This window comes from Haemorhous mexicanus, chromosome 26 (genome assembly GCF_027477595.1).
Source record: "Haemorhous mexicanus isolate bHaeMex1 chromosome 26, bHaeMex1.pri, whole genome shotgun sequence".
Classification (NCBI taxonomy): domain Eukaryota; kingdom Metazoa; phylum Chordata; class Aves; order Passeriformes; family Fringillidae; genus Haemorhous; species Haemorhous mexicanus.
In genome coordinates this window covers 5,130,367-5,157,296 of record NC_082366.1, presented here as the reverse complement: position 1 = coordinate 5,157,296, position 26,930 = coordinate 5,130,367, and the positions used below count along the sequence as shown (strand labels likewise).

The window sequence follows — 26,930 nt, the reverse complement described above, 5'->3', positions numbered from 1 at the left end:
TCTTCATCTCAATGAGCTCAGGGACTCCCAAGGAACTCTCTGGATGCTGACTCGTGCTTGCAGCCTCTAATTATATTCTAACTGATAATGGAGCATTTAAACTCAGGGAGGGTGGATTAAACTTGTAAGTGGATCAAAATCCTGGACACAACCCCAGCTCATAGGATTGCTACCTGGAAACATCAAGCTTAGAGGAAAGGCCCTCACCAACTGTCTGTTTCCCTTGACAGGTTTTTTAAGGACATGATTTCAGCCTCAAAGGCTGTTTGCTATGCTTCCCAACTGCAGCATGCCTTTAGAACTTATGACATTGTCAGCTGAGAACCTGGGCTGATGTTGAACCATCTGACCAGGCCAATGGCTACTTGGCTTATCAGACAGTCAAACAAATGGAGGCTGAGGAGGTGAAATTGTTTTCCCAAGTGGAATTTTAAGTCCCTGTTCTGCTATGAAGAACTGTGCCTGCTTTCCTCACCACAAGATTCTCTCCCCTCCATAAAACTCAGGCCCATGATAAAATCTGTTCCAGCTTCAGGGTGAGGAGCAGGACTGAGCTCCCTCCTGATGCCCCTGGGTGTTGCTGGGGACTCCCTCCCAGACACAGCTGCAGGCAGAGCTCTTGCACTCTGAACTCAAACTCCAGCCCCTTCTGGGGACCTGCCAGAGCAGAAACTCTGCCCTGCAACTGAAGCACATAGCCATGCTGAGGGGAAAATCCTTCAGACATCATCCCAGACACAACACACACCCAGAAGCATGTGGGGAAATGGGGTAAACCTACATTTGACAAAACAGTACCAGCAGCCTGTGTGAGGTGGGAATGAATCCAGAGAAGGCCTCCTGGTCCAGGTTACTTTGCAGATTCCAGCTTGTCTTGCTGTAGCAGACCAGATCTACTGCAGGGATGAATCCAGGGACAAACACAGGGAGCAAAGGGAAGGGGCTGGCTGGGAATGGGTGGAGAAAGCCTGGAAAATGGACTCTGCTGTGGCTCCCTCAAGAACAAGCCCAGACAAGGGCTGTGCTTTTGGGTGATGGCCAGTTCATCATCTCCTGATGGGAGGTGCTTGGCCAGAGCAGCAGAGCTGACACCAGGCATTGCATCCTTGCACTCATGACTGCTCCATTAGCAGGGCTGCAGGCTGCTGAAAGGACAGCCCAGGAGCCAAATTGTTTTTCCTTACTCCTTCAGCATGAAGTTCAGCAGCATTTCAGGAGCTCACAGAGCCCTCTCAGACTCACATTCTGCCAGCATCAGAAGTTTTCAGCAGGGCAGTGCCACTGGCACCCACAGCAGCCACTGAAGTGTCCCAGGTTCTCCCTCTGCACACAAACTGCTGCTTCCCAAAGGCTCCCCATTTTCCAGAGCCTGACTTTTGGATCCAAGGACTTTCCCAGCCCAGGAAGCAGCAATTGCTGACAAAGCACACCTAAAAGCCAAGGGTGTGACTCATGGAATGACACCTTCCCACTGAGCTCCTCTCCCCATTCACCACCAACACTGGCAGACCCTTTTTAGCAGAGAATTAACCCCACCATGCTCACAGTGGCATTTAGGCACCTATACACCCTTCAAAATATGACACAAGTGCTCCTAACCAACAACCATTGTTCATAACACTCTTTGTACTGAAGTGCAACTGATGCATTCTGCTTTCAGATGTACATTTGAATATTTCCTCATAAACTGAGTACACAGTATCCAGTTTTATCAGGATAGCTAGACTGACTAAAGTCTTGAAGTGACAATGAGGAAACCACATTTCTTTTACTCCAACTTACATTTCAGTGAAAGATATTTAGGTTATCTCCTCATAATTTAAATTTTGGCTGAAATTTTTAAAATGTTTGAAATTATGTCTTTGTTTGGGACAGGGAGGAGTCATGTTAAAACAATAAATAATGCTTAGGTTATTCTCTTTGAAAATGCATTGTTTCAGGAACTAAACAACTGGTTTAGGAGGTAAGGATGGCAAGAACCTCTGTATAATTGGATGAGCCATTATTTCACAAGAATGAAATTTAATCATCTTCATCAATGCAGTGCAGAAAAGGATTACAAATCACTGCACATGTATCAAAAGCAGTACTGATAGAAAACATTATTTCTCCTTATTGCCACTTGTAGCAACTAATGATGAAGTCTAATTCTTTTTTATTATGATTAAAAACAACCTAAGGGTTATTTTTAACCTCAGGAAGTCAAAACAGCTTTAACTTGTCTCTCATCTTGCAGCCACTGGGTCAGAGACTCAGGAGAAACTATTAATTTCAAGAGAAACCTTTCCTGCTGTAACTGTACAGCCAAAAATCTCCAGAGTTCCCAAAAGCCTCTTTATTTCTGAGCAGTTTATCAGATGTTCTGATGCAAACACTGAGGGAAGTATGGTCCAGTGAACTAAACTGACCTGAGCTGAGCTGTGAAACCTCAGACAAGCACCTCTGCCTTCTACTTATGTCTTCTTTGCTTCAAGGTTAATCAGTACCAGAGGAGGAGATATTGCTGCTATTTCTCTGTCAGATCAGGGGGCAGATCCTGAGCTGGTACAAATTGCTCAGCTCCACACAGTGAGAACAATTCCCTCAGGCTGGAATCTGCAGCACTGACTGACCACTGACATCCAGCTCACCTCTTCTCTTTGAGCAGCTCCATTATTAGCAACACACTTTCTCCATTAAGCATAAATATCTAATACTTGTTATCCCTTTAGTGCAATGGATTCCTTTTAAACAGTGCCAAAACTGCCCTTTTTTATTTATTATTTGTGCAAAATGATGACTGAATGCAACAGAACCACAGAATGATAGAATCATCCAGGTTGGAAATGATCTAACCAACAAAAATGGGCAGTGCTTTGTAAAAAACACAGGGAATCCCTTCCTCTACACAGCCTAAGAACTCAGAGATGAAACAGCTGTCTGCAACACATAAATAAATCCATATAAATCCATAGCTGCACATTTCTGTTCACTTCTAGGTGGAAGAATAGACTAAATAATAATGGGAGTACCTTCTCCTTGTGGCTCACAGTCTCAATTATGCTAACAAATTAGGCCTACCCACTGAACAGATCAGCAAGACTTAAAAGTCACATGCAATTTTAAAGCTCACAAGAGGGACCTACAAAAAGAGTGCAAATTTCTATGACTTGTCAAAAAAGTGTCACTGAATAAGACATAAAATTCATGGTGTCAGTAAGCCTTGATCTTGACACAGAGCTGAAAACTGAGTGCAGAGCCTCTGTGATCATAGAAAATTCATGGAAATTACCATCTTGACCTCTCATCCATGGTATTTCAGGTTAGTAAAGCAAAAGGGCTTTTAAATCCAGCATATTTTAATTTTCCCCTTCTCCCTGTTCTGCTTTGCTGCTGCTGCCAGCTCCCAGAGTCTTGGAACACCAAAGTGGGGGAAAACTGAGCTCAATTTCTGTTCCTGGCAGTGCTACACCAACACAGACCTGCATGCATGGTAAGATCACCCCCTGCAACTCCTCCTCTCTCTTCCATGGCTTTTCTGCCACAGAAAGACACAATATCTGGCCCATGAGACAGAGGAGTTTTTGTCTAATACTGACAGAAAAATTATTAGAAAACTCCAAGTATCTTGGGGCAGGTGCAGTGGAAAACCCAGCCCTGCCAGGTGCTGTGTCCAATTAAATAAAAAGAAAGAAAACTGGCAGGAATTTATCTTTAAAACCTCTGTGGGCTACAGAAGGACACCACCCCTGCCAAAACCCAAAAATACTGCTCGTGTCTTACTTACATCCATGAATTCCACGTTGGCTTTTGGGCCAGTGGTCTCATTAAGGATCTTAATGGCCACAGGAATCTTTACTGTTTCTCCCTCAGGGACCCAGATCCCCTAGAAAAAGAAAAAAAGTAGACTAGTAAGACAACAATCAGAAAAACTTGATTCAGAGTTTACAGTTACAGTTCTTTTTGACACATTCTGTCATGTTATGCAGATCAGTTATGGGACTCAGAACGGAGAATACACAAAATCACAACATAAAATTCTGTAAAACCACTTCTTACATCAAAATTAAACTCTGATATAAAATGAAACATATTTTATCAGTGAACATCCTTCATTTTCTTGTCCACAACAGGGTTTCTCAAAAGCAATGGCAGCGTGGCCACGATACACATTTTCTAATGACAGATAAAATCCTGATACTGATTTGGATATAATTAAACAAAAATTTGTATTTTCTGTCTGGATTCTGATGCTCCAATTTGAAGCTATCAGTAAACTCTCCTGTTGTGCTCAGGTGGAATGTGTTTGGAGATTGTTCCATTGCATTCTGCTGGGAGTTGTTTTGGCTTTTTGGCCAATCAGGGCCAGGCTGTGTCGGGACTCTGTAGAGAGTCAGGACACATCATTATTATTTTTTTAGCATTGAATAAATATCCTTTCTGTATTCTTTAGTATAGTATAGTATTATTTGATATATAAAGTAATAAATTAGCCTGATGAGAAGATGGAGTCAGATGCATCATCCCTTTGTTGGGACATTCCCTGCTAATACAATAATGAGCTCCTCACACAATTCCAGTGTCCTTCCTCTGCAGGGCTCAGGAACCACCCCGGGACAGGCTGCCTGCTCCAGAGGTGAAAGAGGGCACTCAGGGCTGTGTGGGGAAGGCCCTCACCTTGTACACAGTTCCAAAGGCACCAGAGCCCAGGACCTTGACTCTCTTCAGCTCTGTCTCCTTCAGGATGCGGAGCTGGGCTTGGTTGGGCGCCGTGCCGCTCGGGGTCAGGGGTTCCACCAGCTGCAAGGAAAACCCAGCACTGCTCAACATGGAGACCCTCACCAGTTTGTACTGGGAGCAACCAACCCAAGGAAATACTGGGAGATTAGACAGTGGTGATTTGTTTACACCTGCCCTTCCAGCTCGTGGAGGGATTTTTCATCTTCAAAAGCGAGCGAGCAACGCCACGAAACCAAGAGCCCTGAAAAAGCAAATCCCCACTCAAATGCACTCATTTCCACCAGAAACTGCTTGATGGAAATATGGACTGCAAATTGAATTGGTGTCAGAGTAACACATCCAAGGACTTCTGATAATGGAGGCAGTATAAATATTTTCTACATGACAGAAATATAGCATTTATTATCAGTGTACCACATCCTATTTTTGCCCATTTTAGTGTCTTTTAAGTTGGCCATATTTCTTTTTAATGGCCTGGACTAAACGGCTCATCACATTCTTATTCTGTTTTGAGGAAGGGATGGTTTTTCTGAACTTCTGTTTTGCCACACAGCAAGACAGCTTTAGGGAGAAAACACCTTAGAGCAGACAGCTAATTTATAACAGCCACTAATTTACTGCAATTAAACAATTTGCTCAAGGTGTCCCAAGAAGCTTTGTAAATGAGCCACAATGGCACATTCAGTTAAAAATGCTCTTAGATCTCATACCATCTCTGCCAGAAAAACAATGTTTCTTTAAAAATAAATTAAAAATAAACGTAGAGCACAATGCTCACTACAACACAGGAAAAACATTTTGTTCCTTTACAGGATGAGGAAAATAATTCAGAGCTTCTCCTACTCCAATTGGTTTGAAAACAATGCAGCACTTGAAAGCTGCCTGTTCACAAGGCTAAATGCACCATGCTCTGCACTTTGAGATCTACTTCTACAGCTCTTTGGGCACCATGAACTACTTAATTACTTGACCAAACTAATTAGTTTTGTTCAGGTAAAAATAGCAGTACCTGGCAATTAATGGGTAAGAAAAGATAATAAAACCAAACAGCAACAAGTTGAGTGATTTCTCTTTCCTCCTTCCCACTTTAGATGTTCAGTATTTATACCATGAAAGAAAGGTTACTATAAAAGAAAATTAGATAGTGGCAGCACACTTGTGCATTTTCAGTTTGTGAAGGATGAAGAGAGGTTCTGTGCCACAGTCCACCAACACAGGAATGGCAGGGAGAGGTGGGGATGTGTTGGGGGGGTCTAAAACCAGGCTTGTAGGGTTTGATGGAGAATGATCTACAGAAAGAGTAAGTCCTGTTACAGCCTCCAATTAGAAAGAGAGACTTCAACTAAAGCTAATTGCTTGTGTGTTTATTTCAGGTTGTTCTGATTTAATCTTCAATTTCTCAGCCAAGACAGCAGCTTCCCCACATGTTCAGTAGGAGGCCCTGGTCCCTCAGGACTATTGCCAGCCACAGCTTTTATCTGACCAAATGAAAAACGAAAGCTGGGCTTCAAAGCCAATGCAAGGAGAAGCACCTGCTTAAAATAATTTATGCTAAAGTATGGGCTGATAGAGTGGCAAAATTTATTCATTTAAAGGCACTGAGTATTGTTAAGCTTTCTATACAGCTGAACAGGGCTTAACAAGCAACACAACTTCTAGCCAAACGTGGAGATACTTGTGCAAACAGACTGGGGATGCAGAAATCATTTACTCCCAGGCTCTACAGTGGAGCTGAGTGGGAGCAAAACCTTTGGAAGAGAAGAGAAAACAGCACTGTTAATAATGCCTTATCAAAGTCACTAGCTAACAGCATTTCCAAGCTTTATTATCTCACAAAGGGGCACCCTAATTTAAAAATACCATCATTTGCAAAGTGTCTCAAATATGGACTGAGGAGACTGCAGTAATCACCACTGCAGTAGCTGATAGATACACATTTAATGTTGTATTTAAATGTGCTTCCTGGATTGCCCCCTTCCCTAGTGACACTTCAAAGAGCAGGATGGAGCCATCACAGCACTCTGCTACCTGCTTTTGCCAGTAGAACTGGGGACTTCAGTTGGTTAAGCTCTGTGAAGTATCTTGGCTTAATAAAATACATTATTATTACTGATCATTATTACAGGCTTGGACAAAATCTGCACTGAAACTACAAAATCTGTAGTCCAGATTTTGATAAAATCTGGAATATAAAGGCATTGTAGGCACTGGGAACAACAGTCAGTTACAACATCTGCCTTTAGGCATGAAGCTTGTGCCAGAGCTTGCTGAAGGAACTTAAAAGTCAACCTAAATATGGCCAGAATGAAAGCCTGTAACAGTTAAGCATGAGAACTGCTAAATGTACTGATGAACTGGGATAGATGTCCAGTGGAGAGCAGGATGGGAGTTGAGAAATCTGGTGGGACTCTTTCCTGGTCTTCAGAATCCACGAATCCGTACTTGTGCACAAAACCAGCATCTTGAACCAGTTTAGCCTGCACAGGTAAGCAGAAGGATTTCTACAGCCAAAGGAGCACCTGAACATGACTAATATGAAAGCAGAGCAGCCCTGAAAAGCTGCCCAGACAGCCTGTGAGGAGCAGCCCAGGCTCACCTCAGTCTCCAGGAACCTTCGCAGCGCTCTCTTCTTCTTGATGCTTTTGCGCCGCACGTACACGGCGAACGTCAGGCCCATGATGACGATGATGAAGAGGCCACCAATGACTCCAGCAGCAATCAGGGGGGTTCTGGCAATCAGAATCAGACACTTTACTTCCACAGCTAGGGGTGAGAGACCAAAGAATGCTTGGGTACATAAAACACAGGCACGTGGAAAGCTCTTCCACTGCCTTATGGGTTCCAGCCCAGATGGGAAGTCAGGGCAAACACACTGACACATGGTAGGAATTTGCTTGTTTTTCATCATTCTGCCAATTCCATTTTTTGTTTACAAACCCCCATGCACATGTGAGGTGTCGTGTGGACAAGGAAACACAACATGCACTTGGATGGCAAATGCAAATCTGCAATGGCAAAATGAGGACACAGGTATCTGCAGGGTCCTGGGAGAGATCTGACTTTGCCTCCACCCCATCAACTCATGGGCTCCTGCATTCAGGGAAAACAAACCCATGAAAAATCCACAGAACAGCAACACAATGTGCCTTCCTGAGCATGCAGGAAGTGAGAGGGAACCTCACAGGCAAGATGTGGAGATCACCTACACAGGCAATGGAGAAATCAGGCTCCCTCCAGAGAAAAACTCATAGCAGTACCTTAAATTGGGCATTTTCACAGCATACCCACAACTTCCCAACATGAACACACTCAGAGCATTTAACATCCCTCCAACAGTGGCTGGAGAGCTGCTGAAAAGATGGGTAAAACCACAGCAGGACAACTGCAGAGTACAATGGTGTGAAACCATTGCCTGCTAAGCCCAGGACATAGATTAACTGTTGTCAAGACTGTGGAAATGTCACTGCTGTGCTCTAAAAGCCTCCCTCAGTTACATCTGAATGATGATGAAAGGTACATTACAGCCTATTAATAAAAATGTACCACACAGCTACAGAAAATTTTAGAGTCTCCCTCAGAAATACTAAATTGTTTTATACAAGCCTTTCTTTATTCTTCTTTTTACAACCTTTCCTGAAGCAGAGCCCTGCACCTGGGATGGTGCATGAAGGTGGGTCTACACTACCACTGAGAAAGCCTCACACTCCCACATCCAGTATTTAAATTTATTTATATCCACGTTTTCCCAGGGTAAACCCATTACCACAAAGGCCTATTGCAGCTCACAGAAACTCTAAGCTGGCAGATAAAGGAAAGGGAATGTTGTCTGGGTGGGAAATGGGTCTGGTGATTGGGGAACATGAGTGCAGTACCACCTCCTCCTCCTCCTCCTCAGAACACATTGTCCTTTCTCACCCCAATGGTTATTCTGTGATTTTGAGTGCAGAGCCTAAAGAATCTGGCCTATCCACCCCAAACAACATCCCTCTTTGTTTATATGTCTTTCTACATTGCAAGAAACTCTTTACCAGGCAATCATGAAAAACACTGGCCACCAAAAACCTCCTATGGAGCTTGCACTACCTAATGCTCTTGAGCAGAGGAATTTTTAATATTCATTTCTATGCTGTATGATTTACATATAATTTTTAGCAAACCATATAATTTTTAACAAACACCACCAAACCACAGAGTGACTACACAGGCAGGAGAACTCAGCTTTAAAGTGTATATTAATAACTAGCATAACAGTTGTCAAAGTAAGTAATTGGAGTTTTATAGTACTGTGTACTCTAAAAGTAGTCCAAATAATATTTACATGATAGACTATAATAAAGAAATGGTTCTAAAGGGGACATAACAAGTAATGAAGAAAATAAAATGAAGTTTGTAGCTCTTCTATTGTTATAGAGTACAAGGGGGGCTCAAAATGGATCTTTATGATTCAGCATGTGAACTCTCACTGACTTTGGAAGAATGTCCTCATTTTTACTAGGTAATTGAAAAAAAAAGGAAATAATTTTCAATGACTTCCCCAAACAAGCATTTTAGTTGCTAATGTGAAATATTCTACATTATACCTGAATTTTTAGGAGGTGCCACCTAAACATACTATCAAGCAAGCTTAAAAAAGAAGCGTGAAAGGGACAGTACAATGTGCAATAAACTAATATATTTAAATGCTAAACAAATCAGTGAAATACAGGAAAAAAATGTATTTTCAAACAGTGAGCTGTTGCCTTGACTCCCAAATCCAGTACCCTTGCAGCAAATCCTCTAAGTGACAAACAGCCAGCCTTGGATGTGGTCACACACCCAGCAGCTTCTCCTCTCTCTGCTGCTGAGCTCCAAAGTCAACAACCCAGGTTTATTTGCTCCAGGACCAGATGCCAAGTCTGCAGCCACAGCTCCCTGCTATCAACCACACCTGGATTATTTCCTAAGCCCAGTTTTCAGGGTGCCACCCCATCCCTGGGGTTACTTTCATGTGTGTGTTGGGCTGACTTCCCTTTTTCTCTCTGTTCTGCTAAGATCATTCTCATGCCTCGGTTCTCTGCTTGTTTTCATGCTTGCAGAGCCTTACCTTTAATACCCTGCTGAATTCCATTAAGCTGTTTACCTCTCTGCTGGGCCATTGCTGGGGCTGTTCAGCACAGATCCCTGCAAGGTGGCACTGACCAGAGCTGAAGTCACAAAACCTCCTCCCATTTTGGTTTTTTTTTTTTTTTAATCCAATCCTTTTTTGCATATGCACCTAACAAACTGTTTGGCTTCACAGGCAGCTGGACACACAAATCTCCTTTTGCTAGTGGCATTAAGGGATTAATCCACTTATTTTTGTTACATTACTGTCCCACAGCCACCTCCATGACTGCAATTCCTGACATTTGCCCCACTCAGACTACTGCCCACTTAAAACTAATTCCATGAGCAATGCTGATAAAAGGACAGAAAATGCTCTATCAAAGGCCCCCATCATCACCTTAAATTAATTTTTAAAAGCATGGAGGACTAAAAAGGCTCAGAGAAGCCAAAGCTCCATGTCAGTCCTGCCTGTTCAGCATAATTAATGGAGAGCCAAAAGTCAATCCTGGCTCACATTTCTTACAGCTCCACCACTAACCCAGCAAGAGGAAACTCCTGACACAGCCACTGCTCTCCTCTGCACACTGGAAATCTACTCCAGAGGATGGAAACAATCTCTGCTAGGTGTTTCTGGATTTTCATGCTCATCAAAACAGGCTTAGCAGTCCAAGAAACACGGCCCTGAATCACAGCTCAACCCCACACAATTAATTTGCTATCCCTCATCCCTCCCTCAACTGAGCACAGAATACCCAATTAATAAGTGAAAAAAACATCAGCTGGGGAGGTTGTGGGAGGGAAAAAACCCCATAACATGAAAATGCTGCCTCTTCAACTAGAAACTGTGTATCTGTGGCTAAGAGTTGAAATAAAGAATCCAGTATTCCCTTTTGAGAAGAGAAATGAAAAATATATATGTATTTCTTTTCTAAAGGGTACTGTGTTTTCACATTTAGAGACACCTAACACCCACTTCCACACACCACAGCTGACACTGAGTTCAAAGTCAGTATTCCAGGATGGACAAGGATGCTCAGCAGCAGGGCTCACCCCATTCCATCCACTCCAAAGATCAGGACATCTGCAATTCCCACAGTGCCCTGAGACCAGGTACTACAGCCTGACTGCTGATCTGGATGAGCACAGGGTTGCTCTCACACTCTTGACTGCAGAGTGCAGCAGAAAGGGGAGAGGAAATCCAGCGGTGGCCTGTAGAGGGGGGTTGTAGAGGGTGATCTTGTCCCCCAGTGAGTTGCAGCTGGATCAGCTGCTGAAGATTGGAGGTGGGCCTGATCTTGACAGGCCACACCTGCAACCAACAAGAACTAGTGACATATAAGAGTAAGGAAAGAGGAGTGAGGGGAGTCAGATTACCACTGCAAGGACCTGGAACAGTCAGGGGGTGGAGGAGCTGCCTGTGAGGAACATCAAGAAGGCATGAAGCTCTGCCAATACAAAAACCTCGTGCTAAGATGATGGTGGAACTCGTGATATCTAAGACAACAGTGGCCCATGGAGTACAGCTGACAAACACCACCTGCTTCTCCATCCTTGGCACTGACCCACCTGCTCTGAGGTGGAAAGAAGCTGAGCTTTGAAGCTGAGCTGTTAGAAGGCTCCAAGTTCCTGTATCAGCTTTCTGCTCCTCAGAGTTTTTATCTGTATACCCAAACAGGACTCATCACAACCTTGAGGGTTTGCTGAGCAGCTCCTTCTCACAAATCCTTGTTACCAAGGCATGGTTTTCTCCTGATGGATGCTTCCCACACTCTGCATTCCTCATCTCTTTCATCTTTGGGGTTCAGCCAACTTTGCAGCTGCCCTTTCAGAGATCTGATGGATTCTACTAAGCCTGCAGTGATAACCTTACTATTTAAAATATACAAGCTAAACAACCAGGCTGGGAAGCAAATTTGTGGATGTTTCAGCAGCCTCTCTCTGCTGTGCTAAGTTCCACAGCCACAAGGTCCAGAGTGCCTGGTGTTCACCCCAGGGGTGGCAAGGATTCATCTGATGTCATTCTCACCTGCACTGCTTTGCTTTCTACTCTTCTTCAAGAACAAGTCACCCTTCCCTCCTCTCCCCTCCTAATGGAGGGTGTCTGAACACTGATAAATGACCCTATTTATGTGCAGATTGGGAGTTTTTATCAGCAGGAAACACAAATTTTAACTCACAGCTGATCTCACCATTACACAATTACTACCAATTCCACATTTAATCCAAAAATGGGCAAACTGTCAACTAGCCACAACTCTTCAATATGCAGAACGACCTGAGGGGTGCAGTCTGTGTCTGGGTGCACTCAGCAGTTAAATATCACTAAGGAGCAGACACAGCTTTCACTTTGGCCAAGGTTCATGAGGACAAACATGTACCTGTTGACAAAACTGCTTTTTTCTTACCCACACTGGTTCTTGTACCAAAGCCTGTAAAGGTATGTTCTACTCACATCTCTTTTTTAACAATGTAGGAGTCCCCATCTCACTCAGCAAAGTAAATGAGGATTAAAAAAAAAATATCAAGTAGAGCTTTGAAAATTATTACAGCCAAACATTCTACACATTAATATGCATTGATTCAAAATCTGTGGCATTTTTATTACCACACACAGTGCACAATGGATTTCTTTAAAACTGGTTTTAAATCTGAATTTAGAACTACCACTCTGTTATGTTTTCACTCTAGATTACCAAGAGCTCTCAATATTAACTCCCTGTTAATACATCTGACTAGGAATAACTACTGAAATCTCTGGGATTACAGCATCAATATCAAGGTTTTGTATGGGCTTTTCCTGCTCTAAAACTGAAAAGTCCCAATAAAATCTCTTGCACCCCTGTCATTTTTAAGCTGAGATTTTTCTTTTCTACCTCAACTTTTACAAGGAATGCTGTTGTTAAGAGCTTGCACAGTGGCTCTGTTTTGAGGCTTGTGCTTTAAGTAAACAGATTAGCATTCTTTTTTAAGTATGCCAAGTCAGGCCCCACATCATGTAGTTTGATTTATCTGTGACACAAAGCCAGTTAAATCCACTAAACTGAACTCACAGGTGAAGCCAGTTCCGCAAGTAAAAGAGCAATCTGCTTCATAAAGTTGTCATATTTCCCATTTTCTTTGCAAACAATAATATTTTGCATTAAATAAATGAAACTAGAGCTGTAATGGATGCTGATGGACTGCTCTGAAATCAAAACTATCAGCATTAGCTCCAGGAGTTTCTCTCTGCATAAAGAATTCCTGTTAGAAGCAATCAACTCAGCCTGCTGCTCTGCACCAAGTGGCAGCCTGGCAGTCAGTCAGTGGCTCATCATGCCTGTGCACATGAAATTATTCATCCAGAAAACACCCTTTTCTCCAAGAGAAACACGGCCTGCTTTGTGGCACTGTTTGCTGTTCATTCACTGGCACAATCAGGAGCACCACGGAGCAGCAGGACCCATGGCAGGACCTGTTCAGTTGCTGGGGAAACACATGAAATGGGAACCCAGATCAAACCTGTACCAAAACATCCAGTGGGAGCTGGGTCACAAGGACAATCCACACTGTGGCTCTGTTTTAGGTTGGAAATGCAGGATGTGCCTGGGGCTGTGTGTTCCATTTCCATCTGTCAGAGCTGGGGCAGTTCTCTGCTGTTCTTTGGGCAGTTTTCTTTATCTCTCCCACACCCACCCTCCCTCCAGGAGATCTCTGCTGTCCATGGCCAGTGAATGTCCCTGCAGGGCTGATCAAATTCCAGCATCCCATGGGGAGATGCTCTGCCCAGGGGAGGAGCCAAGCATTCCTACCTGGATCCAATCTGAGGTTTGGAACAGCCCAGCAGCCTTTGGCCACTGCATTCCCAGAGGAGTAGCTTTCTGCTCCCCTGCATTCCCAGAGGGAGAGCAGGCCCATCTCCAGCAGCCCTGGAGCTGCAGAGGAAAACTCCCCCCTTGTGCAGGATCCCTGCTCCAGCAGAGCCACAGCTGGCACTGCAGGAGGGCTGAGCCCCCCTGGGATGGGACTGTGCCACCACCCTGAGCCCCCCTGGGATGGGACTGTGCCCCCACCCTGAGCCCCCCTGGGATGGGACTGTGCCACCACCCTGAGCCACCCTGGGATGGGGCTGTGCCACCACCCTGAGGCCCCCTGGGATGGGACTGTGCCACCACCCTGAGCCCCCTGGGATGGGACTGTGCCACCACCCTGAGCCCCCCTGGGATGGGACTGTGCCACCACCCTGAGCCCCCCTGGGATGGGACTGTGCCACCACCCTGAGCCCCCCTGGGATGGGACTGTGCCACCACCCTGAGCCCCCTGGGATGGGACTGTGCCACCAGCCTGAGCCCCCCTGGGATGGGACTGTGCCACCACCCTGACACACAGGGGGTCAGCTCCACTTCTGTCAGTGGTTTGTTTTCTTTTTTGTACTATGGCATTTGTATTTTTAATTTTCCTCTTAAAGAAAAACTGCTGTTCCTACTCCCATATCTTTGCCCGAGAGTCCCTTAATTTGAAAATTACAATAATTCAGAGGGAGGGAGTTTACACTTTCCATTTCAAGGGAGGCTCCTGCCCTCCTTAGCAGACACCTGTCTGTTCAGACCAAGACAAGCTCAAAACTGGAACATTCTGCTCTGCTGGAGGTTTTTATAAATACAAAGAATGGAGAACATGAAGGAACGTTCAGGAGTATTTTAAAAAACTATCAGGAGAAAAACTGTTTGAATATTGTGCTCTTCCTTTTGTTAATTTTTTAAAACACTTGTCCTGAGGATGAGGCTGTATTTGTTCTCAGATTTCTACATAAAAGCCACAACTCTCTTGCATGAGAAACTACCAGTTCTGCTGAGAAATGCACACGACAGGCAAATACAGAGTTACCTCCTCACAACTCTGCCAAAGAAAAGCTCAATCAGAACTAGCCAGCACCTGCTCTTCACATTATCCCTTAATCTTTCTTGCCTGTTTTATCATTTGTTCAATCTCAGATAACTACAGAAATTATTCTCAACATTATCTTCTATTGATGAAACAGCCAATATGCCTGCAAAAGATCTTGTTCACCAGCAAGTGAAAATGGTGTCATTAAAAATTTACATCAGACTGAAAAAAAATAAAAGCATGAAGCTTTTTGACAAAAGTACAGATAAGATCTGAATGAGTTTCTCATCTCTGCTAGCAAAGGACAGTCTGAAAACTCAGAATTTTACCTGACCTAACTGCTAATGAGCAAGCATATGTGAACAGAACAGAAATCTTGTGTAAAGCCATGTGCAACTCCGTGCCTCACCTACAGCTGACAGAAGCCAAAGCCCAGGATTCAGCAGCTGGATTTGCTTGTCTGTGTCCAACTCAGAACTCTGACTCAAAGTTCAAAGAACATTCTAGCTGAGACCATGAGCTACGAGCTGATCACAGCTGGAAATTATTGTCACAGACATTGAAGTGTCCTGTCACATGGCAGGAGGATCCACACCACCCTCTGCCTCCAAGCTTGTCACAAACTCATCTTGCTTGGAGGAAAAAATTCCCAGCCTTGATTTCACAAGTCTAGTGCTGGAGAACTGAACATTACCACAGAAAACCATTCCAGGGATTAACAACCTTCATTAGAAATGCACTGGCACTTTGCTGCTCTGAATGTCTCTCAGATTTCACCCCTTTTATACCTGACAGACACCCAACTCTCCTTTTCATTCTGCTAGATTTAGTTCCATCCTTAACCAAACTTTGTCCTCTTACCTGTGTACTTCCAGAGCAGAACCTGGCTCTACACCTTCACTTTCAAACTACCTCTACTTTACAGAAAGGAGATGCAAAGAAGCTGAACTAACAAAGAGAGGCCATGGCATGGGGAATGAGTTCAGTATTAGCCCACATTTCCCATTAGAAATTGAATTTAGTTTTTTGAAGCTACTACCCAAAGGTACAGATAATTTACATGACATTTTCTCAGCCCTTTACTTTACTTTACAGCATGGAAAAAATTATAGTAAGAATAAGTAATTTGGTCTGATGGCTTGATTTCCTGATGCTCTCTTCCTGAATGATTGCTGCTATTTGTGGTGATGCTTCCACCTCTGGTAAATGCTGAGGTACAACTTCCCACACATAGCACCAAAGCCAGGATTTTGCTAATTCCTTGAAACCCACAGCTTTTTGCAGATATGAATATGCACATTGACATTACTTTTTTTGGTTTTTTTACACACTGAAATGTATGTTCACTTCTCAGTTAAATTGCAACAGCTTTCCCAGCATTGGATCAAAACTAGCAGATAAATTGTTAATGATGATACTGTAGTTGTCTGTCAGTCCTTTTCATCTGTTTTTGCAGGAAAGAAGGAATATCCTTTCCAGCCCAAACCATTCTAGGATTCCATCTGTACAGCAGGAAAGAAGGAATACCCACCCACACCCTTTCACAAGAAGTAAAATGTGGAAGTGGTGAAAAAATGGAGGAGCTCCCAGGATCACTGCAGTGACTTTCATTGATGTGCCAGGGGTACTCCAAAGGAACTCCTCCTAAAGCTCCAGGCAGGGAAATGCCATGGCAAGAACTAAAGTACCCTCAGCAAAGGTCTGCCTTCAGAACCAGTTCAGAAGAGGCAATTCACCCACAGAACTGGGATTTCTCCATGAGTCTCTTCAATGAACCTGAAGGGAGGGTGTGGCCAGGTGGGGATCAGTCTCTTCTCCCAGGTAACAGGAGGACAGTGGGGAGGTTTAGGTTGGGCACTGGAAGTTCTTCACAAAAAGGGTGAATGGTCACCCAGGGAGGTGGTGGAGTCACTGTCCCTGGAGGTGTTTAAAATAAGACTGGATGTGGCACTCAGTACCTTGGTTTAGTTGATAAGGTGGTGTTAGGTCACAGGTTGGACTTGATAATCTCCAAGGTCTTTTCCAACCTTGCTCAGTCTGTGAATTTGTCCTGTTTGATGACATGTAAGATCTATGCAACCCACAGAGGAAGGATCTGAAACTGGTTTTTCTAGTCTGGATTTTAAAAAATAAACCTTAATATCAGAACTGCTCTGTTCTGATACAGCTTCAGAGAGCTCCACATTAAGAGTCTCTCTCGAGCAGCATCTTTTACCAACCAAGTAACATAGCTTAGCTGGTACTCACAGATCTTATTTTCCTCTTATTTTACACAGAGATCCTCTGCCCCTCCAGAATAATCTAATTATTCTATAAAAGCAGAGAACATATGGAGTGCTTTCCTCCAAGCAATGGAGCTGAGCATGGTGAAAACCATCAACATAAGCATTTTATTAGAGGTGGTTTCCCTTCCCCAGCAACTACTGAGAGCTGCTGTGAAATTCTGTTGAAGTCATACTGTGACAGGGTACAAAACAGCTATGAAAGGATTTGCCTGCATTACACAGGGTTTACTGTTAATTAGCTCTGTACACATAAGCAGTAGATAAAACCAGCTTTTTGTTGTTGTTGTTGTTGTTGAGGAAGTGATGATTTGTTGAGAGGACATCCTTTCTGGATACAAAACTAGCAACAGCATTGTAATTAGAGTTAACATCTCCACAACATTCTATTGAGGCACTTGACAATAGTGGGCCTGGCTAATTAGTTTCTGTTAGTTAAAAGGGAAATGTAAATGAAATTTTCTTGGGGCATAAACAGAGACACCAGTTTAGACCAGGAACATCAGTGCTGCTCCTGGTTCTCTCCTATCACATTTCTAGACATACAATCTCCAGAAAACAGAAACCTCACTCCTCCTCTGATGATCTCTTCTCTCCTAGTATTAAGGTGAATGAAGCCCATAAGGACAAACCAATTAAAATTCATACTTTAGCTAAAAGCTTTGTCCACAATCTCACTCCAGTCACTGCACTTAGCCAAATTTTTCTGGTGAACTTGAAAGGAACCAGCCTTTCCTGACTCTCTAGAGTATTTTCTTAATGAACAGCAAAGCCTTGTTTTTACAGGCTTTGAATCATCCTTTTAAAGAACATTTATCCCAAACTTGGGAGCAGACAGACTCATCTTTTTGCTGACTGTTCCAGAAAATGCTGGAATGTTCAATTGTGCACTGTTCCAACCACAAAACCCAGGGAATGTGACTGCCAGAAGGTAGCAGAAGGAGGAGTGGCATTGTAATAAGAGGCAGAAAAGGAGGATGGCTCACTCCTTTGGGCATCATGGCAAATTCCAGCCTTCTTCTGCTTCCCATCTTTGCTTTGGCCATTTCCAGGAAAGACAGGTATGGAAGGTGGAACCAAAACCAAAGCCCTACAGGAATAATCCATACAGGAAGCTGTCACTGACATGTTTGATGAAAAATCCTTTCCTTGGGATTTTCCCTCCTGAGGAGCTGAGAGGCCTCAGGAACAAACTGCAAACAATTCTTATCTGCTGCTGTGGGATGCAGCAGGTGGAGCTGGGATTGGTCTCACCTGGTTGTTTCTAATCCATGGCCAATCCCAGCCCAGCTGTCCAGACACAAACCTTTGTTATTGATTCCTTTTCTATTCTTAGCCAGCCTTCTGCTGAAATCCTTTCTTCTATTCTTTTAATATAATAAATACCATAAAATAATAAATTAGCTTTCTGAACATGGAGTCAACTCTCATCTCTTCCCTCATCCTGGGACCCTGTGAACACCATCACAGGAAGCTGCATGAGGAGCTGCTCTTTTGGACAGAACTCTGCTGAACCTAAAGGGTAAAAAAACCCCAAAACCAAACTGTGCAGCAAGAGATGCATTGCCAAAAGTGAGGCTGTTTTCCCACAAACTTGAAGGGACAAAAGAGAAGCAGAAAAGCAGAAGTTTCAGCAGCCATTTGGAAAACAAGCCATGTGATGCACATCTGAGTCATCTTGATTAAACACGACAGAAAGAATTCCTTTGCTATTCTACCAGACTCTCACAAAAGCCTTCAAGTCAATGGATCATGGCATAAACAATTTGCAAAGTAAAAAACTGGAAAGGAAAGCAACACTGCTATGAAAATGGAAATAGGAGAAGATGAGGAATACCTTGTTTGGGTGAAAGGCCTGCTCTCACTTCTGGCAGAAAAACCTGTCCCCTTCTACTCGCTGATAATTCACATCAATGGAAAAAACTCAAATTAATAGATAGGGGTCAGACTGGGTATTAATTAATTTAAGATTTATAAGTCTCAGGAGGGTGCACAGCTGTTAAAGGGACATGAAGAAGGTTCTATCTGAAGTGAAACACATCCATTTTGCATTTACAACCCTACTGTAACAAAAAGTGTCACTTTGCCAGTGCAGTTTTGCCCATTTTTAGCCCAAATAGAATGAATAATTTTCACAATAAAAAAAAAAAGCACAATTTCACAAATCTAATATAGAAGTATGAAGTTTCCTTCCTTGCCTTGAAAGTGAAAGAATACATACTGACATTTAAACACAGTGCAGTAGTTTTCCTAGAATAAATTCAGCAAGGCTGAAACAAACAAAAAAATATCCATCAGATCCAAAGGAAACAGGAAATATTGAAGGCTGAATGGAGCAGGAGTAAAACCACTGAACAGAGAAAAACAATTCCTCATTTCTGTAGTTTGAGAAGGCCCTTAAACTTAAGGAAATAATAATAATAATAATAATAATAATAATAATAATAATAATAATAATAATAATAATAATAATAATAATAATAATAATAATAATAATTTTCTGTGAATGTGCTTTGAGTAAAGTTGATGAAATTGGGGCCTTTAAAACTGGGGCAGCTTCATTTGGATGAGTCCATCTGAAATATCTCAAAGTGGATATCCCAGACCACAAAGATTGAAACAAAACATTGAAATATTGAAAAATTCATCTCCTGCTGCCTATTCATTGCTTAATGAATTAAGCCAGAACTGATACTGATTTAATACACAAATGTTCCATCTGATAGCATTTCCAGTGCACTGTTTTTCAAGTCCAAATATGTTCTCCCTGATAAGCCAGAAATAGATATATTTACATTATGTACACAGTTAGGAAGGAAAGGCAACCTTAAACCTTTTGGAAAAGACAAGAAAAAAACTCAGATTGAAAATCTTAATGAGGTGGTTTTGATTGAATTGAGGCATTTTTCATCTAGTCTTGGCTCAGGAGAATAATCCCAAAGCCTAGAAGTCATATTAACCAGTTTGAATTTAAGAATAACAAACTCAATAGCAATGTGGGGGCTTTCATGAAAAAGAATGCAGAATAAAGCCTACAATAATTTCTTTGAATTGTCATTACCAAGTAATAAAATTGCTGCAAGGTTACAAGTTTTCTTTTAAACAGAAAATGGAAAAAAAAATCAAATAATAGTTTTATGTGAAGTAAGGAAGAAATTTTGTTTTGCTGTAACGTTTATGTTTTCAAGGGAAGGCATATGGAAGAAAGAGACTGGTTTGCTTTTAAATTTTGTCTTAAGCAAAAACAACAACAAAAAACCCAATAAATAAAAAACAAGTGCCAGAATTTTTTCCATCTAATAAAAGTTAACCTGGAAATACAATCTGTAGAATGAATATCTCCAGGAAATTTCAGAATTTAATCCTTATTGATTTCAGCTGACAATAAAAACACTTTCAAAAACGGGCTTAAATGAGCAGAATATCTACTTGGCTTTCAGACAGAGGGCAGATTTGGGTGCAGGGAGGCAGCTCTGCCAGGATCCAGGGTGGGTGTGTGCTCAAACTGGCTGCTATGACTTGGGGGTGAGCAGGATGGGGTGGGGATGTTACCTAGCGTGCTGGGGCAGGGCGGACTGCCGTGTCCATGGATAGAAAATGCAGTCATGACTAGCTGGGCCTCTACACCTGCAGGCAATTACAGAACAAACCACGTCACTGCCAGCCCCAGGACATGCACAGGCATGCGCCCTTGTCCACACGTGCAGGATGGAGACACACAGCAGCCAGCACCCAGGCAGTACCTATCCATCAGCCCAATGCAGTCCTCCAGGTGGGGCCCTATGCACCTGCAGCAAATCCAGAGTGGAAACAGGGAGAGAAAGAGAGACAGCTGTTATTTACACACCCAACCAGCAGGAATCCCCTTGGTGTTCTTAATTCTAGCTCTTCTCTGGCTGACAGAGACCTGTGCCACCAAAAAATTATAGCTTGTGACAAGAGGAACAATAACAGCAGCAGCATTCCAGGGCAGGCCAAATCTTGGCTCAAACAACACTTAAGGCAGGTTTCACCTGAGTAAGTGGGAGTCCTGACAACAGGGCTGCTGTTCCTGGGTGTTTTCATGAGTCATCAAACCAGTGATTACTGCACAAAAGCTGTTAATTTACAAGTCGAGATTTCCAGGAGCACAATCCAAAACTTGCTTTTCTTTCTGTAATTGATGCAATTGTTCATTTTGTTCTAAGCTCCCAGCCAGGGTAACTGAAGAAATGCTTTGGAAGCTGAAAATCTTTTTTTAACAGGGAAACTCGAGGATCAACTTCCAGCAACAAAACCCACAGCAAAATGGTGTCTGCTGATTCAGACATTTTATTCTGCTTTCCTTAGATGCTGCCAGAAGTTCTCCACCTGCACACCCAGCAGGTGCTCACCAAAGGCACTGGAAATGCAAGGAATCACTAAGTACAGCCCCACTAAAACACAGCCATGGAAAAGGGTTTGCAGAAGATGTGTGGCATGTGGGGATGTCCCTTGCCCCCATGAAGAGCAGGACTGGTTTCCTGGTCCCCTGCATTCAAACAGCAACTCAAATATACATTTACACAGCAGTCAGGGTTCTCAGAGACCTAAAGCTGAGCTTTTAGGGGTTAAAACCACCTGACCCCTTCAGTGCTGCACACCCAGCCAGGCATTCCAGCCAGGGGGAGTACCTGGCCCTTGGCACTTCAGGAAACCAAACCATTTATTCCAACTCTTGAACACGACCTCAGAGCCATTTCATTAACAGGCCCTTTGGCTGTAAATCTGCTGCAGGCAGCAGAGGTGATCTGACACATCACTAGACTGCAACTCACTTCTGTTGAGGCATTTGAAATTTAAGGTGTGATCCCCAACTCTTTTAAAGTTTGCTGGTTTTTTCAGGCTGGCTTTGATGGAAGGATATGCATGTCAAAAAAATCTGAGAGTTCAAATAAGCTCCCACGAGATCTTCTTTCTGCTTCACCATCACTTGCCACTCCTCAGCTTTTGCTGCATTTAAATTGGGATCACTCTGCCATTAGAAAATGAATTCAATTTCCCTGTACCTGCTCATCAGGGAGAGCAGAGCAAGTAAACCTTACCCTCTGCTTGTTTACTTGAATTCTTATTTTCACATAAGACATTTACTCTGACATGCAAACACAAACTGGAAGGATTTCCTCAATGACTGCTTCCTCCAGCATAGGTGCAGACATAAAAAAAGATATCTTAAAAATCCAGATAATGCATAAATGTAAGAGTTGATTTAAACACAGTTCAAAAACTTAATAGAGAGAACTCTTGGAATTTCAGCTGTCCTGGGCATCAGCACTTCAGAATTCAAGACTGTCTGAATTCTAACCCATCTCAAACACATCCAATGTTTCTTCCTTTCATGGCATTCTCAGCAATTTGGGAAGAACAAGCTCAGCAATGAAGGAGGCTGAAGAATTGCTCAGATTATCCATTTCCTACCATGCTAAAAAAAGCTGAGCTCAGACTCTTGCTGTAAATAAAAAGAAAGGCATCTTCAAATGAGAGGTCTGAGAGCCTGCTGCTGGTTTAGAGAACTGGCAGACTGACATCAGGAGCTTGGAGTCTCAGAGTCCCTTCACACGTTCATTTGGAGAGCAGGACTGAATCCAAACTGCACTGCAGGACCTCAGCCAGTGCAAGTTGAAGTATCATTGATTTTTTATTTCAAATTGTCATCTTCCTCAGTGGCCTTGGCTTCCCAAAGAGAGAACTCTGTCCAGTGCAGTTCCATTTCTCTACTCAGGCAGTTCCCAATTTCCTCCTGAGTGGCTGTCCTGATTACATGCAGGGAAGTATCACACAGTATATTTATTCACAGGGTATTTTGTACCACCAAAAAATACCATCAGGTATTTTTCCCCAGGAGGGAACTCCCTTCATTCCAGGCTTTTTGACCCATATGAGCCTGACACAATCTTACATCATGCTGTTCACACCCAGTGTTCCTTCTGCTTGGAGTCTGGATGATATTTTCTTTTCCAAGTTGGCTCTGTAAAATGAACTGGTTAATTGAGACATGCCAATTCTTTAATGATATATTCAGTACCTTACACAAGTTCAATACAGCTTATCCAGAAAATTACACTTGGAGCTCATCCTAGCTTAATAGATAATCATCCTCTGAAAGGAAATTTGAGGTTTTGAAAATTGCAGTAACAACTATTTTTTTTTTCCAGGAACAATCCAGATATATTGTTATTTATCAACCTTCTTTAAGACTGAAAGGTGGGGTTTTAACTGCACAGATATGGGGGTAGCAAAGCCATTCCACACCAGATGAATTCTCAGAAGTCTTGGTCACTGAAAACAAACAAAATTGATTTTACAATGGTGTAAGTAGATTACATCTGGGCAGGAGAAAACCTTTTTTGTGATGGTCACCCAACTATTGTAATGGATAAAATCAGACCCATGGGCTACTGAGTTAGCAGGTGAGAGGAACAAAGTTCAACTGGAGTTCCCTGCAGGAGGAAACTGCAAAACAAAAGAGGAACAGTTTTTCTTATCCAGAGTGTGTTTCCAATACTCTTTCATCTGGAATTCAAACTTTCTTCCTAAATATCCCCCTAAGCTTTAGAGACAACACAGTGGTTCTGCCCTCAGATCCTTTCAGGGCCACACATGCTGCTGGAGCTCCTCTGACTTGGCTGGGAGGTCATGTTCCTGGTCATGGTTAGAAGGAAAGGAGTTTGGGTGAGGAGTTATGCCCTCCCTTCAAAAGCTGTGTGACAAAAGGTGTTTGTGTGACGAGGGGAGGTGTCCAGTGAGATGCCCCACGTGTGTCCTGCCCAGCAAGGAAGCAGGCTGTCACTTGCTGCTGTGTAATTAGTGTTTCATTCCTGTGCAAGTGGCTCTGCAGGAAGGGTGCCAAATGCTTTCCAGCTCTCCTGAATTAAGTGGGATAAGTGTCCCACGTGCCTCAGATCTGCTCCAAACTGGCTGCAAGTAGCTGATACTGATCACAGGCATCCAAGGGCAGGAGCACAGTTGTTGCACCCAAGGAAGTCACTGTCTGACAGTTCTTCTGGTCAAAGCAAGATCATTAACTGGGCTGAGTAATTAATTACACACCCATTAAGAGAAGCAGTCGTTACACTTAAATAAGGGAGGAGAATGGTGCTAGCAAACCTGACTAAAGCAGTCCTCTGCAAATGCCAAGGTGGAACTTGTGGCAAAACACAGGAAGCAGAGGTGGCACAGATCCTTTCTTGGTGACAACTGGTGGGGATGACTGGAAACATCCTGTGAGAACTAATAACCTGTTTTATCCAGCAGCACAGCAGGAATGAGGCAACCCCATCCTGGGAAGCACTGCCCTGCAGCAGCTCAGCCCTTCTGGAGGGGTGTCCCAGCAGCACTGAGAGGGCACTGGTGAAATTCCAGCACTTGATCTGGCAGCCAGGAGAACAGATGGGGGGGATGAAGCAGAATTAAGTTTTCTCTCCACCTTTCAGCCATGAGCCAAACAGCAAGCTGTGTTCTCTCCACAACCTATTTCAGTGAAGAATCATGACTAAGGGGAATTTAAACATTCCTTCCTAAAGGAAAGGTATGAAACCAGAGAATCCAGCCTTGAAGGAGGAAAGGAGAGAGTAACTGATTTCCCTCCTCTCTGTGGGCATATTCAGGCCCTTACAATGTTAGCAAGGAGATGGACAACCTGCAAACTCCAAAACATCTTGGGCAGTCATTAATAGCTTCATTAACATAATTAAATGCCACAAAGTCTCTAAGAACACTAAAAAGAATAGTAAGCCATGCTTACCCAGACTTGGGGTGAAGAGAGCATTGTTTTAAGGGATCAAAAAATATCTAAGAATAGGCACATCAGCTCTTTAATAAGAGAACAAAGATTTCCACAGGGAAATGAGTGTCATGGAAAAGAGACAGTTCCTCATCTGGGAGATGGGAACAGCATGGGCTTTGTGTACATAACTGGGGGAGAAACCTTTAGCCCTTTACCTTGTCCTTTTTCTGGGGATGGGCACACTCTGGGACATTCTTTCACCTAATCAGAAGGAGAAAATAAAAAGGAGAGAAAACCAGAGGTCCAAGGATTCAAAAGACAACATCACTTGGCATAAGGGAACCCAGTGTCAGACACAGCTGCCAATGAGGACTGCCAAGGTCAGCTGGAACTGCCTACTGCCCTTCCTATTTGTGCATGAACTAGAATGTCACATTTTCAGCACAAGACATCAAAACCTCCCTTCTCAATCCAGGCAGATAAAAATAAACAACCACTTGCAAAATATGAATGCCTATGGAGAAGTGGAAAGGTGTGGAAAGCCTTCTGCTCCCTTCCTGGTCTAGGAGAAACACAGCTGGGCCACAACTAGAAATAGCTGGGTGAGTTAGAACTCCTCAGGGAAGAGGAGGGAATAGGATGAAGTGCTGCTCCCTGGAGGCCCAGGAGAGCTGCAGGGCACAGTAAATCCATCACACACCCATGGCTTTGTCAGTTAGATCAGCCCTGGCACCTTCTCCATCTATGAAAGCCAGCACCAGAGCTCCTGGAGTGAGCTGATCTTTTAATATCCTTTCTTCTTAGCCTCTTCCTCCACAGTAGCAGCATTTTTCTTATTGCATAACTGATTTAAAGGGTCTGGGGGGGAGACAAATCTGTAACAGATCCTGGCTGCGTCTCTGTGATCTCCCTCTCATTTCCCTAATGGCTCTATTGTAATTAGATTTGCAAAACCAGCAAAAGGTCTCGTTTTGAATGGCAACAGCTGTTGACATCAAGATTACATTGAATAATTTACTGGTTTAATTTTAGCTGCTAAACAATAAGAGCCTCTTGTCGAAGCTTATTTCACTGGCTGATGTTTTCTCTTTTTCCCATTGCTGCCTCTTCCTCTCCTTGTATGCTGGGCACTCTGAATTGCTCCATGGCAAAGGCAGCTGTAACTGACATGGCCTGTGCAAAACTACAGGTGTGCACATGACTATTGTGTGTTGCACAGGTTCTTAATTCTGGCTCAGATCCATGGGCTGTGTTATTCCAAGTGTAACAAATTCCAAGTGTAGTAAATTATTCTAGACATTTGAACAGGACTTCAGAAATTGATGCTCAGTCTCGGGCTCCTGTACAAAGTCTGGTTTCAAACTGTGGGCACCAGTCCCTGTAGGGAAAGGAGAGCAGTAACTCTTCTGTCTCAGGCTTAGTTCACCAATACCAACTAGCAGAGATTCTGTCAAGGAACAAATACTAAAAAAAATTCATTTTATAGGCCTAAAACTAAGTGAAAGGGCAACCAACCAGTGTAGAAAGAAAGCTGAGAGCATTGCTGTGGCAAGTTCTTCTCTGTGGTCTTCCAAAGGTTTTTTTTGTGATAAACTGCTGGGGGTTCATGACTAAGACCTGAACGTCATGAGAGACCTGAAAATCAAAGGTTAAATTCCTACTGCACACTCTCTTTTCAGGAGTGGGACAAGTGCTTTACTAAGCCAAACTAGCTCTAAAGCACCCAGTGCTAGGAGCAGTACATGGACTGGAGGGCTCCCTGCAGAGCTGGCACTCACCCCTGGGTGCAGTTGGGATGACACGGGTGGCACTCCCGATCCTCGTCGGCGTACTTGAAAATGAAGCTGTTGGCCCCCTGCAAGCCATCAGGACATTTTTCCACACAATTTGGGCCATCCTTAAAATGGAAACACTTTGTGCAGTGGTCAGGTCCCTGGAGAGAGTGGAAGAAAGAAATGTAGAGCATTCAGGTTACTCTGTCCTTTGCTGCTGCACTAGGGCTGCCCTGGCACACACTCAGCAGCACCTGCAGCAGCTCCTCCTCCCACGGAGCTGTGCATGACCTGCATGGCTCCAGCCCCTGCTAGGGAGCAGCAGACACATAAATCCTGGTGCTTCTGGCCATTAGCTTCTTCTGTAGAGGGTCAGACTGAACACCAGCTTCTAGATGAGCTTCTTAATATTATTGGTGGGCTTAATGCAGTGAAGTCAGTGCCCACTTGAATGCTGAGACACTT

General features: G+C 43.4%; 1 protein-coding gene across 1 annotated transcript in view; it reads right to left on the bottom strand.

The window, feature by feature from the left end:
* The window catches only part of ERBB4 (erb-b2 receptor tyrosine kinase 4), a 322,438-nt gene that overhangs the window by 71,635 nt on the left and 223,873 nt on the right, over positions 1-26,930 (bottom strand). Inside the window, exons 15-19 of the mRNA XM_059868167.1 lie at positions 26,472-26,626; positions 20,502-20,576; positions 7,316-7,448; positions 4,657-4,779; positions 3,767-3,865 (exon numbers count right to left, since the gene is read on the bottom strand). Coding sequence (XP_059724150.1) covers positions 3,767-3,865; positions 4,657-4,779; positions 7,316-7,448; positions 20,502-20,576; positions 26,472-26,626 — 585 coding nt within the window. The remainder of the gene's footprint in view (positions 1-3,766; positions 3,866-4,656; positions 4,780-7,315; positions 7,449-20,501; positions 20,577-26,471; positions 26,627-26,930) is intronic.